Below are 17,642 nucleotides of genomic sequence, written 5' to 3'. Positions count from 1 at the left end.
TATATAACAAAAATGCGAAACAGGCAAACGATATATCATGATCAACCGGGCAAAATAACTTCTTCATAGCCCGCGTTCACGATGGGTACTTCATAAACATGTAGCGCTTGTCCGATTTCTTCGTATTTGGCTCCAGCATTGTTTATGTCATATTCTATAACGTAAATGTGATGAAGCATATTGCCAGATGATACTACAAGATGAATGAATTACCGGCATATCCGTAATCACATGACATTTCGGTCTCTGTCGTATTTCCTATGATCAAATGAAATTGATGCATGTTACCATTTATAAATGTATAAGGTAGATCATACAGATACCTGTGTTTTTGTTTCCCTTCCGTCGTATAATTATACATGCAGCAAAGCTGATTGTGGCTAGTATTATGAAACCAGATACGGATGCACCGATCAGGACACCTTTTGATAATATGAGTTCAGTTGGAGTTTGGATCGATTCAGTTCGGGTGTGGATCGGTTCAGTTGTAGTGTGGATCGTATTGGTGGTCATCGGATTGGAAATAGTCAGTATAGAACAGTCTTGACCGGTTGGTTTAAATGTTGACGCACAAACGGAATAAATTCCATAATCGTCAAGTGTAGACTGCGGTAAGATGAAAATCAATGTTAGCCATAAATTGTAATCATATAGGAACCTACAACTGTTATCTTGAGTTCCTTAACGTGATGCACATCTGACGAGTAACTTTTATTCCACGAAAGTACTGCCGTCGACGAGGATGACATTTCTGAAAATAGGGAACTCCGTCATTTCAACCTGGATTATGTGCAACGCATTTTCATCTCACCCTTCTTTGAACTCAATGAAATATTGCCTCCAGCTGGGTTTGCATAGAATGAGAAATTTAAATTCATAGACGAATTGACTTCAATCGAAACGAAGTTGTTCGATAAAATAGTGTCTTTCGGAGGATCTGAAAATGAACGCTATAATTCAATATGTAACATTGCAGCCATAATGTAGATTGCTTTGTAGGAATTGCAGCCTTGTGCATATAACACTGGTCAACACATATTTTAAGCCGGACTAAGTAAGAGTGGTTTTGCGGGTTCTGAATGGCACTGATTCCGAATATGACCTTGTTTTTTTCTTCAAATTGGCTGATGTTTTGGAGATAAGCCATGGGGCTATTTTGACCAAAATCTCCCATTTTCGCTGTAATGGCTAGATAGAAAATCGGCTCAGTCGTCCTATATAGTGAAGAAATTCAATCTAATTGTTACTTTTCCACCCTGAAGACTGTTACAAATCAAAATACAGAAACAACAACTATATTTAAGGGTATTAGATTTATCTTAGTTGGAGACTTTCTCGGATATCATGTAAATAAATAAACTCCAGTCATGTATATAAGTGTTTACCTAGATACTCAAATAACGTGCCATCAATTTAATCAGTTTTACAACAACCACCTACTGTAAATTTAAAATAATAAGTTAGAATATAATAATAATAGTAATAATGAGAGAAACGATATGGGAGTCGATGCCTCTCCATGGACAGCACAAGAAGTTAACTTCACAGCCCCATGTAGACGAGCTTTCACGGACCTGGCTATCCAGCTCTGGCCTGAAACCGGCAAGCGAAGGATTCATTTTCGCAGCACAAGACCAATCGCTTCCTACAAAATACTACCGCAAAAGAATTCTAAAGCAAAACACGGATGGCAAATGCAGAATGTGCCACAACCAAAATGAAACTGTAGCACATCTCATGTCCGGCTGTGGTACACTTGCAGCTACCGAATACACATGGAGACACAATAGGATTGGTCACTACATTCATCTTGAATTATGCAAACACTTTAACATCACCACTTCGACAAAATATTGGTACGATTACAGCCCAGCACCAGTGACAGAAAACGAACAAGTAAAAATTCTGTGGGATACCAGTTATAACTGACCGCGAAATCAGGAGCAACCGCCCGGATATAATCGTCCAACTAAAAAATTAAAGATAATGCTTATTCATTGAACTGGCTGTCCCAACTGATCACAACTGCAAAAAGAATCAGAAAAACACTCCAAATACGCAGACCTCAAAATGGAATGTGAGAAAATGTGGCGATGCAAAATAAACATTGTACCGATAGTAATTGGCGCTACGTGGGTTGTAAGCAGAAAACTCATGAGACATATCCAACAAATTCCTGGTAACGTTCGATTCGACATGATCCAAAAGATCACATTATTGGGCACTGTACACATTCTTCGGAAGACCTTGAATGCACCACTGGACTAAAATTACACTTGTGAATCACAGCATAATTTTTGTAATTTCGATTCTTCATCTTCAATCATCTTTACCTCTGCTCTGTAACCCTTGCGAATTATTCATCTGCTGCAATTCTGCAATCTGACTTCTCCATGTATTGCATAGGAACAACAATTTGACTGTATTACTGAGATTTTAAAAATTTACTCCTATCTCGCCATTTTCCTTTGGGGGCAGGTTGCTCCCCGGATTATGTGTGTATTTACCAATTTCATCGTGAATAAAGAATATAACAATTTATGTTAGAGCAAAATTGTTTCTTGTACGATTTTTGCCTGTAAGCAATTTTTTGCAGTTTCTCGAAAGGTTCCAGTAATTGTTTGCCATAATATGTTCATCTAATCTGACCTGATATCTTTCTTTTGTTGTTTTGATGTCTTGGTGGGACCTCTCCCCTTGCTAATCAACAAGAAGATCAGGAAATATATCAAGATGACTGAACAGGAAGTGAACTTTTATGCTCATGTTTGTTCCAAGTTTTCCATATGCAGATACGAATTTTCGGACCAACTGTTTGTAGCTCGGTGTAGTGCGGAGCGGATCGACAAATTATCTGGTCCGACTCCGATCCGACTAACGATTTTTGAGTAGTTCTAGTTCTAGTTCTAGTTGCGGATTTCGAAAATTTAGTAGTTCTAGTTGTAGTTGTGGATTTTGAAAAATTAGTAGTTCTAGTTCTAGTCGCAGATTTTGAAAATTCAGTAGTTGTTGTTGCACATGTGACAAAAATATTAGTTGCCAAACAACTAGAAAACATGTGTCGTGGTTTCGGGAGAATTGAGATGCCGGTGTTCTGTTAAATGATGTTTGTGCAACCATTGCTTGCTTAGAGCTATCACTGCTAACAATGGCGTAGCAAGCGGGGGACTTTTGGGGGTTGGAATCTCCCATTTAAAACTCGAAACCCCGTTCTTTTGAAATGTCGATTCAATGTCTGATATTTCCAATAAAATAAAAATTTTGTGTTGACTATGGGAGACTACTGACTGTACGGTTCTAAACCTTTAATGCCTTGGGAATGCCTACGTCACAGATGGGCAACTATTTTCTGAGGATGACACGAAGAAAATACGTTGGCTAGCTAAGTCAGAAGTTTTCACTATATTCGTCGTTGTATGCATTTCTAATAATTTACATATTGAAAGCAATGAATTACGTTAACACAAGCTTCTGTGTGGATGTGTTACTATCAGGCATTTAAGAATTTAGAGTCAAAGTACAAAGACATTATGCATCCCACGTAATTATTCAAAACAATGGTAAATAAGAAACTTTGTTACCTCTTTTTATTCACATCAACCCATAGAACACGTCCATCTAAAATACACCAAAAGGTATGGGATGTTACAGGCTTACAGCTTGATCACTATCCCGAGCGGTGTGTAGCTTATTGGTAAAATCGTCCTATTGCTACGGTAATTTCGCTGGCAGGTTTTCCGAATTCGTCTTCTCGCAGCTTCAGTCGAATGAATGCGTGCTTATGTCATATTTCCAACTTAAATTAAGCCATGTTATATCGACTTTATTATGAATATAGAATACGCTAGGGATCGGTTACCCCTGACACGCGTGCGAAAGGTGGCACGCAAGCAGTGGCGGCTCGTGACAATATCGGGTGGTGGGGCAAGGGCTGCGAGCGACTTTTATCAACATGACGTCACAATGGCGTTTTCCAACGTAAAAAAGTAACTTTATGATGCTCACATGAATTTCCCGACAACAGTGATTTTAACGTAGGTGCCGCGAGAGGTTTGCCGGTGAGCCGTGACTTGAAGGGTGGTAACAAATGTTTTATTCATTTATTTTTTAACAAAGGATTATTTTACAAAATGTACGTGAACTAAGAATCGTCCCTATGCCACGAATCAAGTATCAGGTCATCCTTAGTAGCATGCGTTATGATTTCATGGTATAGTTATAGATTACGCAAATCGATAGACCCTAATTTTTCTAAGCCCGTCCGAAAGTGTTTCGTACACGATCCTGGTGTGTTACGACCACTGAGCTGGTGGTTACGACTAGAGATGGGCGGATTCCAAAATTTCGGGATCCGAATCTATCCGGATCCGGCTGGCAATTGGAAATTCATAGTCCAAAGAAATCCGGCTGGTGAATGTCCAGTTCGGAATCCGAAAAAATCCTGCCAGAACAATGCTAATTAATCATATCACAGCAAAAAAATCCGGCTAAAATCCGACCGTCACCCCAAATTCAAAATCCGGATCCAGTCCGGCCAGGTAAAAAAACATTGAAATCCTGCTCCGGCTCCTGAACCGGACTGTGGCCATCTCTGGTTACGACCAGGTGATAATAGGCAACCAAAACGAAGGCACCCGGCGTACGATTGGATCAATAGACTGGACAACTTCTAGACCTCTCATTTTCGCTCTAAAGACAACTGCGTAAACTACGTACGGAGCAAAGATTCAATACGATTCATGTTCGCACTTGACTTGACCTGACTCATTCCAATGACTAGAACTCGAGAGATTGCGTAAGCCTAACTGGAAAGGTCAACGAGTTCGGACACATACGCAATTGTTATCTCATAGATTGGGCCTGTCATATTGAATCCAGAACATCAATTTGAATGGTCTTTGAAGAACTAAGGACAGCAGCCTCGGAACTTCGGTCTCGGAACATCATAGGACATTTTGGCCTTGAAACTGGAGACTGTGACACAACACATACGGCTTACAGTCTATAAGTCTGCTGCGAAATCGCCGTTGGAAAATATACTAATCAATAAATACATGAATAAAAGCCGTAACTTAGTATACTGTTACAAGAAATCATCGAGAAGTAGCATACGCAATCTCATAACCCATTCCGGTATGGTACACTGTCAAAATCAATACAAACAGACGAACACCGAACTTTGAGTAAAATAGATCGAGGAATAGGCTGATCGAATGATCAGCTGTTAGCCGACATCGAAAATGAAATAGCTATCGCATTTGACAGGGGATTGTAAGCAAATGGTTTGAAGGCCACAATTTCACAGTGAAATGGACATTGGCGAACATAAAATTATGTGAATATTTGAATGCAAACCGAGAATCTTGGTCAGCTGTTTCATGCGATCATCGAGATATACCATTGGAAATATCATTACCGATCTCGTTATGGAACGCAGACTATAGATTAGCACAGACCGACACCGGCTATTGCGTGAGATCCGCAATGACGTATAGGTAGGCTAAGTATCAGATCAGCGCGCATCTCTACCATACTCGACCTCGAAAACGAAATAACTGCCTCAATCATTGAGTGTCAACTATAAGACTTGGCACCGTGTTCGATACTAAAATCCAGACATACCGTGCGAAAGCTCATGACTAGGGCGGTTTTTTTTTGACATGTCAAAATTTGTCAAAATTTTGTCAAAATTGTAGCGTTAGGTCAAAATTTGTCAAAATTTTTCATAAAGTCAAAAAAAATTTGACCTCTGCATTTTGTTTGTATCGTAGATTTTGCACTGTCGGGGAACTTATAATTTGATATAATACCGCTTTTAGCCTATTTTATAGGCCTACCGTTGTAAGCGGCTAATCGTCTGCTCATTGTGAATCATAAACGGTCAAATAAAACAAATAATAGGTAGACATGGTGTTATGGTCAACGTACCGCAATATCCTAACTGAAGAAAGACTTCTTGTGCATTGCATCATTCTTATATGAAGCGCATGATGAAAAATTGTGATGTAGACAACATTGTCAGAATGAAGCTACACGGTGTGTCACCAGCACCAGCAGTGTACGCACAACTTAAGTGTTGGCGGCCAACAACTGCTGCAGGTTGAACGTCCTTGGCAAGCTTCTTAGTAAGGACGTGAACTTTCTACCCAAGAATATAGGAAATTATCTCTCGTTGTACTACAAAATATTTCAATTATTTCTACCATAATACCTATTGTAACCACTGGAATTCTTCATGGGGCCAGATTTCGTTAAAATATTGTTTTTTTCATGTAAAAAATTGCCTGTTTCTAAGCCAAAAACGTTTTTTTCAAGCCAAACTACTTTGTTAGGACAGTCAGTTCCAACCAGAAATGAAGATAAGTGGTGCAATTTTAACATTATATGGGAAAACACCTAATTTGCATACGTTTAGTCAAAATTTGGTCAAAATTTAGTTTTTTTAGGTCAAAAATAGTCAAAATTTTTATTTTTTAGGTCAAAATTTTCTTCTTTTTAGGTAAAAAAAAAACCGCCCTACTCATGACAGATCTAGGTATGGAACATCGTTGAAATCAATAGAGACCAATAACGGCTTTTGCGTAAATTTGTTGGCGATAAATGAAGAGTCAGCTCTTACTCGACTTTGGAAACGAAATTACCACCCACATAGTTCAGTGACAAACTTAAAACTTGTTACAGCGGTCGATACTAACACTTATCGTGCCAAATGTCATGACCGATCTCGGTATAGAACATCGTCAAAATCAATGGAGACCAATACCGGCTTTTGAGTAAAATCTGTTTGCTTTACTATGTACATGATAGATCAGCACACACTGAACTTCGGAAACGGAATTACTACCAGTATCTTTAAGTAGCAAGCCTGAAACTTGGAGCAGTGTTAAATACTACCTTCACGACATATCATACCAAGTTTCAAGAAATATCATGATGCGAAACACCGTCAAAATCGACCTATTCCAGCAAAGGTCGACTCAACGCATATTACGGTAACCGAGTTCAGATATAGATACGATTGTTACATCACACCTTAGGAGCGAGCAAGCATATTTGCCCCGGTTGCTCGGCCATTTTACGAATAGGAGAGAGTAAATCACCGTTTCTTTATTGTGCGCGGCTTTGAGAGAATAGATAGTGAAAGCTTGTTATGAGCGCTACCGGGGCAAGCCCCGGCTAGGCATTCACAAAGCGAAAACACAGAAGAGAATTCGATTTTCGCAGAGACTTCGCTATGTATGGGCGTTTGCAAGCGAAAGCACAAGAAGAACGCGGGTTTCGCTGTGATCTCGGTATATATTGATTGCTGTGCGTCTATAAATGGTTAAATTGTTATTGAACAGAATTTTAGGTGGGGCAATGCCCCAGTTGCCCTATAGGACGAGCCGCCACTGCACGCAAGATAATTTATCATGGCACACTGAATGATTTGATATGCCTTATTATAATCATGTTAGTAGTTATATAGATCGGTCGTGATTTGCCTGGGGTTCTTATGGGCCCGCTGGTGAGGTGCCGCGAAACTCGTGTTGGTGATGGCACCCTTTTGACCCCCCCTTCCGCTGGTGAGGTGCCATGTGTTCTTATGGGATCTCTGGTGATGGTACCCTTTCGGGTATAGGCTGCGTCGGTGATGTGCCTGAAAACTCGTGTTGGTGATGGCACCCTTTAGACCCCCCCTTCCGCTGGTGAGGTGCCATGTGTTCTTATGGACGCGGCGGTGACTCACACTTTCAGGTATAGGCTGCGTCGGTGATGTGCCGTGAAAACTCGTGTTGGTGAGTCGTACTTTCGTGTATAGGCTGCGGCGATGACTCGTATTGAAAACTCGTGGTCGTGATTCGTACGTTCAGGTATGTGCTGTGGCGATGACCTGCCATGGATTGTTTGGTAGTGAACTAACGTTGTGGATATAGGCCGCGGCGATGATGTGCCTGTCATGTATTCTTACGCGGTCTCTGGTGATTCTCTATGTGTTCTTATCGGCGCGGTCGTGAATCGCCCTTTCGGGTATAGGTATCTCTCGATCGGCGTTGAATATGTATCAAGTAAATAGTCACGTGATTGATCCTTAGTTAATGTGTATATCGCAAATTATTATATATGACCGATTCGAGTTATTCCCAGCGTTTACGGTGATTACGACATCAATATATCGTTATTCTTATGGCGGGGGTGGCATGCGGCTATTGTGTCTTATGGATGCGGCGGTGATTCGTACTTTCGGGTATAGACTGCGGGCGGCATGTCGTACTTTTAACAAAAAAGGGTGTGAAATAGTTTGCTAAATCTAGGAATCAGTTGCTTGGTAATATTTTGGTAATTAGTTTGCCACAGAGCCGGCGTAGACGGCGATTCAAATACCAACAATAGCCGCGTTCTCATACTAACACTTCAAAAAGGTGTGAAATATTTGTAAAATCCTACGATCGCCCACAAGATAACACCTCAGACATAGTCATCTTTCACGACTTGGTGTCATAGCCATACCGATCGCTCACGCGGTGAAATTTTAGTAATCAGTTTGTCACAGAACTTGATTTCGCTGGTAAGATTTAATAAGTAACGACTCACAGAACCGCCAGTGTCGGTAACTTGAATAGCAACAAATTGCCACTTATTTCCGTCCTAACCCTAATCCTTTGTGAGGTTACCGCATACTCAAATAGGTGTGAAATAATTGTAAAATCCCACGATCGCTCACAAGGTAACGACTTGAGTACCCACAAATCGAATCTTTTGAAACTGAATATTACTTGACTTGACCAACTTTCAACTCCGTTTCCGGAGCATTCACACATTCCACGCCGCTGTTTTAACACTTATAGAATCAATACCAACTATCTCTAATCCGATAATATTCAATCATTTTGGTAATTTGCCAACTTTAAATCCGTTCGTCAGATGTACTACAGGTAAACTGAGATAATCAAAATGAAATATTTGGACTTTGACATTGTGTGAATTGAAATAGGTTTGACAAACATGACTACCAACTTTCACCCAGTCACATTTCGAGATTATACGCGCCTTGAACAAGCTGTCTGGTTATTTTTTTGTCACAATTGAGTTAATGGAAATAGTATTAAGACTCGACATTTTAACATTTTACCATACTCAGTCCATCAGGAAAACCTTGTCAAGTAAATCCGTTGTAACTTACCCAACCAACTCAACAGTATCCGTATAGAAAGTAGACAAGATTGGGAGAGTACATACAATCGCCACAGTCTAAAATCCATAACAAGTTCGGTTGTATTCATATTCCGACGGTGCGTCTTTTTTATTCAACTTGAAGTAGTTACTATTCTGTAAGATAAAGGAATTACTACGCGGTATATTCTGCAGGACAAAGTAATTACTAGGGATGGTGTGAACGTGAGGTTCACGTTCGCGTTCTGTGTGTGAACCTCGGGAATTTAGAGGTTCGCGTTCACAACAGAACCTTAGTAGGTTCTGCACTGTGAACCTTTTTCATATATTACAATTTTCACTTCATTATAACATCTTTGGTTCATATTAATTGCATTTCAACTGCGGGCCACTCTATGCATGGCGCTGGCAGCATTAAAAATTAACACTGTAAACGAGCATGCACCTTGACAATCTCAAAAGTTTTACTTGCTTTGTAACAAATGTTTGCTCCAAATATTCAGCTTTCCGTTTGTGAATATTTAGTGTCTCTCTGCTGTGAGTTTGACTTGCGATCACACAACATCACGAGCGAAATACGTAGTCAGCGAATGATGCTTATATTCAACCAATCAATGAGATTGATATCGTTTTCTGATGCAAAAAAGCTAGCAGGGGTACGGGGCAATCTTGACTTCATATCTTTACTGCATCACGAGAACCAAATCCTTGTGATTGAGATGTTGTCTACTGCTGTAAAACTTGTTAATGGGGTAATATCGGTAGCAAGTATAGAAACCAGTTTTACACTCTGCTCAATATCAACGTAGCGATAGGCTACTCAGACGCCGAATACATTGTCCGGTCTGGCCTAAACCGTTAAGGCGTAAGCTTATATTCCCTGGTAAGTCCTCGACGAAATTGTTGGCAAAGCGACGGAAGATATTGATTTTATAGGAGTATTAGATCCTTTGATTGCCTCAGTTGAAACATTTAGTGACGTTTAAAACGCCAACATGTACTTCTGCATTGTGACATGATGTGGCCCGCGTCGTCGCTAGGTATCGTGTACGTTAATATAGGCTATCACTTCATTGAAAGATAGGGTTGGAATTAGCAATATGACGTCACGTGACGTCATTAGGTTCACGTTCGTGTTCACACAGAACCTTTCAAAAAGGTTCGCGTTCACACGAACCTGAACCTTTCAGAGGTTCACACCATCCCTAGTAATTACTACTCGATATATTTTGTAAGACAAAAGTAATTACTACTCGATGCAGGCGCCTTGAGATTAACTGACACATTGATTTGACATATGTAATAGTTGATCATGACTTGATTATTAAATTATTCGCGTTAATTAGACCCGGCGTTGTGGTAAAGGTTATTGTGACAGCAACAAACTTTTCAGTACCATTGTTATTACCATATTGAGTTGTAAACTATTCGTGTATGAAATGTTCTTGATTGACGAATTATTCCACCTTGGTACAAATCACTCTGCGTATCGCGGATGTCAGAAAATATTTTACAAATGTAATTGTTTCCAGTTACCGAGACTAAAGATGAAACAACAATTTCGTTTACTGATTAACAACCGGCGCAATATTTCATTGTCGGAATCTGCGACTAAGAACTGAAACACATACCCGCATTACCCCGGTGTCAAGATGTGTGAATTGACATACCGCCGCTTGATTAATGCTTAATCCGTTCGCACCATTTCCCACACACTTTGATCATTACAAAAAATAAATTGGAATATGTTTTCCAGACACCTCCTATTCAACTAGGCTTGAGTAATACAGAAAACTCTTAACATTAATAAAATCGAAACATATGCTTCACCGAATACTACAAAATGTGGTTGCATTGATGTTCAATGTTTTATAGTAGTGATCATAAATTATCATTTGAATCTTATAAAATTGTAATCATAAAACCACACCACAGGAGGTCATCAAAAGCATATTGCAGGGTGTTTGCTCAATGCATCCTAGTTTGGTAAACTGGAATTATTTGTAGAACGCACACCATCAAAGAAAAACACGCAACCACTAACACGATTCCTAGTTGAGATTGAACTCCTAGTCATTTTCTACGCGTGCACAACTATAGGGTCGTTTTTCTGGACACAAGACCTAAAATTTTTGAGTTGTCAAAACGACACACATATTTGTAAATATCACTTACTTGGTTAAAGCTAATGCATCGACGGTAACAACCGACACGGATCATTACTATTTATTTCATAATCATTTCAATAAGATTACACACACTGTACATTGTTGCTTTTTGCGTGACACGAGAATAAATCAGATCACAACGACCTTAATGTGTATTTTACTCACTCGTCGCATTATGGATATTGACCAACATCGTTTCAACGTCGTGCATCGTTTTGCCGAATACGAAATATGTTAGTGTAGCAAATGTTTTAGCGTAACAGAAATCTATTTTCACTTTCTTGACTTTTGAAAACAATACACGTGCATTTTTTTTTGTGCTAACTATAGTTACTTGTAAGATACGACTGATAATCCCCGCGACTCATACAAAAGTATGAAAGATATTTACATCACGCAAAGTACTCGACCTTACACGATATTTTTGATACTACGAAACTCAAGAATGATTGCCTACGCTTTCAAAGTAAAGAATGCTTAGTTAGACTCTACAAACTGTTTTGACATGAATGATCCAACGTAGCTTATTATTCACATAGCTCGATACAGTACTAGTACTTACAGAAATATCAGAGTTGTTTACACAAAAGTTTGTATATGTACAATATGTGAATACCATGCGTGAGTCCTGCGCAACCACGGTATCTATCCTAGTTTAGTCAACACACATTTATTACACCGGATCGCGTAAGCTTTCGTAGAAAATAAGCATAGTCACTACTCGAGGGTTCTGGCAATGTCATAGCAATAAACCAGCTACTCCAACAACAGAGTGGAGTACCTATGTTTTCTAGTCACCGTCCTTAAATCTTACACACAAAACAATCAACTTTGCAAACGAAAAGTGCTGAGTCATCACATGATTGCCGGCACAACAAAACGACTAGTAGATGGAGCCGTAATAAAAATGTTCCTAACCCTTAGCACACCAGTGACAAATCGTGCAATGGATATGTTTTGTCGAGTTGTTGTTGAGCGTCAAGTCTTCGTGTTGAACCGTACATTTGAACAGCACAACCACGATCCAATTGTAACCACGAATCTATTTTCATTTCGACACAAACTGTCGCGTACAGAAAAATAAATTTTCTTTCATCAACACATACTTGTATCCAATCACTTTCGTCAAACACACAACTCAATAAAATTGTTTACTTTCTACAACATCAAAACCCCAATTTAGTTGTACATGTAGTTGAGAAATATTTTTATTAATCCAAATCATCGATTTCTGTTCACGGTGTTAGTGTGTGCATGTCATACCTGTGGGCTCCTCCGTATTAAAATGGACACGACACGACTGAATGTAAGGGGATAGAAGTCTATCGCATCGACTTACATGTGGTCTTCGCTACGGTTTCAAAAAACGAATCATCTATTTTGCATTGGTCGAGACCGAGCGAGTCAGTTACATGTATTCGCAGTGATGATTTTGCTTGCCATATGCGAATGATAGGTTTGCTACCCCGACAAATCAAATCAACATACAACAATCTTCTGACGATCATAATAGCAATTTCATTTTCCGCCCCTTCGTAATTGTATACGCACGAAAAGTATATTGTACAACTCGGCAACTACGTTTAACAAGAGCAATCACACTACCAGCGTTGAACACGAGATACCTTCCCAAGTCAAAAATATCATACTGGTTGGGACAACTGACGTTTACCTGTGTAAAATTATCATTTTCACTTGGTGATCTATCCTTTCCTAGAGTAACAAACCCTTGTCGTTTACAAATCTATTTTTTTCCTACAGCAAAAAACTATTTTCACTTGGAAAAATACTTTTACCTAGAGTAACTAATCCTTTTCTTTTGGAAATATATTTTCTCCCTGGGTAACAAACCCTTTTCGTTTGGAAAAATATCATTTACCTGAGTACCAATACCGTTTTCACTCGGAAATCTATTTTTTCCCTGGGTAACAAACCTTTTTCACTCGGAAATATATTTTTTCTCTGGGTAACAAACCTTTTTCACTTGGAAATATATTTTTTCCCTCAGCAACAAACCATTTTCACTTGGAAATATATTTTTTCCCTGAGCAACAAACCATTTTCACTTGGCGGGTCGTCGTTTACCTGAGTAAAAATATCATTTCACTTTCGAGATCTGGCGTTTACCCATTGTAACAATACATTTTCTCTTGGTCATCTAGCTTTTCCTAGAGTAACAAAACCATTTTCATTTTGAAATCTGACAAACACACCTGACAATTTGGTATTTGTTGTATTGACGATAGTTTGAAATAGATTACAACGAACAGTGACGGAAATATACACGGACTACCGGTTTCAGAGTACTCCCCCATCAGTCGTATCACATCAATATCATCGGTTAACCACATACAATATGCTCTTGTACACCGAAATGCATGTTTTGGAAAATTGGACAATAGACTTCGATAGTTCATGGATGTCTGGGTTCGTGCTTTGGATTTTCCATAGTCAAAATGTCTGAATAAAACACCTCCTCGACGATGGTTGGTATGTGGATAACGGTGTTCGGAAAACGGTTGGATTTATGTCACCCATCGCGATAACAATTCCAGGTCGAGTTTTCCCCCGCATGTTTACTATATTGTGTCTTTATTGGTCAATGTATGTCTCGACATTCAGTTTGAAATCGGAAACCCTGATAAAGTATGTAACCGGATCCGGATATCAACTCTGAATCGATAAACCAATGAACAATATCCAAGTAAACATGTTACACCCTGTGTTTCCACGAAAAAATACCATCCAGACATACGTCGCGCTTGTTTGCCCACACCAGTATACGCGTAAATGGAGGTGTGTGACATTGCATGCAATGTGTTGGTATACAAACATCGGGGAGTAAGCCTTCGATCCACAGACATTATCATAGCCGGTAATTTTGATGCAGATCGAATGTCATCACACCCGATAACAATGTCATACCAATAAACCACATTGCAATGACTCTGAGTCAATCTGAAGCATGACATACAGACACTCAAACATGGAACCCTAACATGGGTTATTCGCACGACGGTGAAAGTGAACTGTACAACATATACCAATTGGGCGTTCAAAGTCGAATATGCGAACCATGCACAATCATATACCCAGATTTTTGTTGGATATGTACGAAACCGATAAATCGATACATTTCTTTTCCTTCGACGTCAATAACACAAAGTTCATTCCAATTCATCGCTCGAATGTGAGGTTCGTCCGGTGTAAAATCCATGTCAAATAACACCAAAGTGTGCCTTCCGTGTTTTATTATTTCCACCGTCGCATCTTGTCTGTGTCGTAACACTATGGTGCAGGGACTTGAAAAACGGTACTTTGTAAAACGGATTGACATGTTCTTCGATATGACCAACTGAATCGACGTCAATAGCCTTGTGACGATACCGTTTCAAAATGTTCCTCGATATGACGAGACCAACCCCGATCTCGCGTGGTGCCGACCGTTTTTTGTAATGTTACGGACGAACTGGACAAACCCTTACGATGGTGTGTTTTATGATTGCGTGTGAAATCACGAGGTAGTGTTCTATTGTGGTGTACGATTGCAGTCTTCATTTCACTGAAACACACCTTATTGGATCACAATATCAGTCCGACAGTTGTAGAATCACTGTTCACGATATCTATCTGGAGTCGTTATGTAGGAGTAGCGACATCCATTCATCGTGACTGAAAGACTGATCGCAATCATTTCGAGCACCGTACTTCGAGAGTTCACCTTGGTCAAACGCTGTAGTCTCAGCAGAGAACTGCGCAGGGTGTCGACAACACGGTGGATATTGACCGATGTATCCAATTGGTCTGGGTGGTCCGTCTGCAGATAGGGTCATGACTATCCTGTAATGTTACAAGACGATAACACCATCGAGTAAATCAGTGAACGGTGTCGAAATATCGATGTAATAGCGCGGACTCAGAGTCACTGCAATGTGGCTTATTTGTATGACATTGTTATCAGGTGTGATGACATTCGATCTGCATCAAAATTACCGACTATGATAATGTCTGTGGATCGAAGGCTTACTCCCCGATGTTTGTATACCAACACATTGCATGCAATGTCACACACCTCCATTTACGCGTATACTGGTGTGGGCAAACAAGCGCGACGTATGTCTGGATGGTATTTTTTCGTGGAAACACAGGGTGCAACATGTTTACTTGAATATTGTTCATTGGTTTATCGATTCAGAGTTGATATCCGGATCCGGTTACATACTTTATCAGGGTTTCCGATTTCAAACTGAATGTCGAGACATACATTGACCAATAAAGACACAATATAGTAAACATGCGGGGGAAAACTCGACCTGGAATTGTTATCGCGATGGGTGACATAAATCCAACCGTTTTCCGAACACCGTTATCCACATACCAACCATCGTCGAGGAGGTGTTTTATTCAGACATTTCGACTCTGGAAAATGCAAAGCACGAACCCAGACATCACAGAACTATCGAAGTCTATTGTCCAATTTTCCAAAACATGCATTTCGGTGTACAAGGGCATATTGTATGTGGTTAACCGATGATATTGATGTGATACGACTGATGGGGGAGTACTCTGAAACCGGTAGTCCGTGTATATTTCCGTCACTGTTCGTTGTAATCTATTTCAAACTATCGTCAATACAACAAATACCAAATTGTCAGGTGTGTTTGTCAGATTTCAAAATGAAAATGGTTTTGTTACTCTAGGAAAAGCTAGATGACCAAGAGAAAATGTATTGTTACACTGAGTAAACGCCAGATCTCCAAAGGAAAATGATATTTTTACTCAGGTAAACGACGACCCGCCAAGTGAAAATGGTTTGTTGCTCAGGGAAAAAATATATTTCCAAGTGAAAATGGTTTGTTGCTGAGGGAAAAATATATTTCCAAGTGAAAAAGGTTTGTTGCTCAAGGCAAAATATATTTCCAAGTGAAAAAGGTTTGTTACCCAGAGAAAAAATATATTTCCAAGTGAAAAAAGTTTGTTGCTCAAGGAAAAAATATATTTCCAAGTGAAAAAGGTTTGTTACCCAGGGAAAAAATAGATTTCCGAGTGAAAACGGTATTGGTATTCAGGTAAATGATATTTTTCCAAACGAAAAGGGTTTGTTACCCAGGGAGAAAATATATTTCCAAAAGAAAATGATTAGTTACTCTAGGTAAAAGTATTTTTCCAAGTGCAAATAGTTTTTTGCTGTAGGAAAAAAATAGATTTGTAAACGACAAGGGTTTGTTACTCTAGGAAAGGATAGATCACCAAGTGAAAATGATAATCTTACACAGGTAAACGTCAGTTGTCCAAACCAGTATGATATTTTTGACTTGGGTAGGTATCTTGTGTTCAACGCTGGTAGTGTGATTGCTCTTGTTAAACGTAGTTGCCGAGTTGTACAATATACTTTTCGTGCGTATACAATTACGAAGGGGCGGAAAATGAAATTGCTATTATGATCGTCAGAAGATTGTTGTATGTTGATTTGATTTGTCGGGGTAGCAAACCTATCATTCGCATATGGCAAGCAAAATCATCACTGCGAATACATGTAACTGACTCGCTCGGTCTCGACCAATGCAAAATAGATGATTCGTTTTTTGAAACCGTAGCGAAGACCACATGTAAATCGATGCGATAGACTTCTATCCCCTTGCATTCAGTCGTGTCGTGTCCATTTTAATACGGAGGAGCCCACAGGTATGACATGCACACACTAACACCGTGAACAGAAATCGATGATTTTGATTAATAAAAATATTTCTCAACTACATGTACAACTAAATCGGGGTTTTGATGTTGTAGAAAGTAAACAATTTTATTGAGTTGTGTGTTTGACGAAAGTGATTGGATACAAGTATGTGTTGATGAAAGAAAATTTAATTTTCTGTACGCGACAGTTTGTGTCAAAATGAAAATAGATTCGTGGTTACAATTGGATCGTGGTTGTGCTGTTCAAATGTACGGTTCAACACGAAGACTTGACGCTCAACAACAACTCGACAAAACATATCCATTGAACGATTTGTCACTGGTGTGCTAAGGGTTAGGAACATTTTTATTACGGCTCCATCTACTAGTCGTTTTGTTGTGCCGGCAATCATGTGATGACTCAGCACTTTTCGTTTGCAAAGTTGGTTGTTTTGTGTGTAAGATTTAAGGACGGTGACTAGAAAACATAGGTACTCTACTCTGTTGTTGGAGTAACTGGTTTATTGCTATGACATTGCCAGAACCCTCGAGTAGTGACTATGCTTATCTTCCACGAAAGTTTACGCGATCCGGTGTAATAAATGTGTGTTGACTAAACTAGGATAGATACCGTGGTTGCGCAGG

The 17,642-nt window shown here is 39.5% G+C and overlaps 1 protein-coding gene across 1 annotated transcript; it reads right to left on the bottom strand.

Annotated features, from left to right (window-relative positions):
• LOC145446610 (uncharacterized) lies at positions 1–11,532 on the bottom strand. Its single transcript, XM_080324955.1, has 6 exons — positions 11,487–11,532; positions 812–937; positions 663–751; positions 324–606; positions 214–258; positions 1–154 (listed from the first exon to the last, which is right to left on the bottom strand). Exons 1-6 carry the CDS (start codon positions 11,530–11,532, stop codon positions 42–44), a joined length of 702 nt encoding a protein of 233 aa, XP_080181081.1. The 3' UTR covers positions 1–41.
• Positions 11,533–17,642: the final 6,110 nt, after the last annotated feature.

The sequence above is a fragment of the Botryllus schlosseri genome, chromosome 9 (assembly GCF_051294905.1).
Source record: "Botryllus schlosseri isolate E-star chromosome 9, Bs_hap1, whole genome shotgun sequence".
In the NCBI taxonomy this organism is placed as follows: domain Eukaryota; kingdom Metazoa; phylum Chordata; class Ascidiacea; order Stolidobranchia; family Styelidae; genus Botryllus; species Botryllus schlosseri.
This window is presented reverse-complemented; position numbering and strand designations above follow the sequence as displayed.

Bases quoted from the DNA above. Each gene is read 5' to 3' on its own strand.
- LOC145446610 (XM_080324955.1), bottom strand. From the start codon at position 11,532: ATGCACGACGTTGAAACGATGTTGGTCAATATCCATAATGCGACGA. The intron at 938-11,486 runs GTGAGTAAAATA...GTTCATTTTCAG, and splicing joins CAATATCCATAATGCGACGA to ATCCTCCGAAAGACACTATT. The intron at 259-323 runs GTATCTGTATGA...ATTTGATCATAG, and splicing joins GAAGGGAAACAAAAACACAG to GAAATACGACAGAGACCGAA.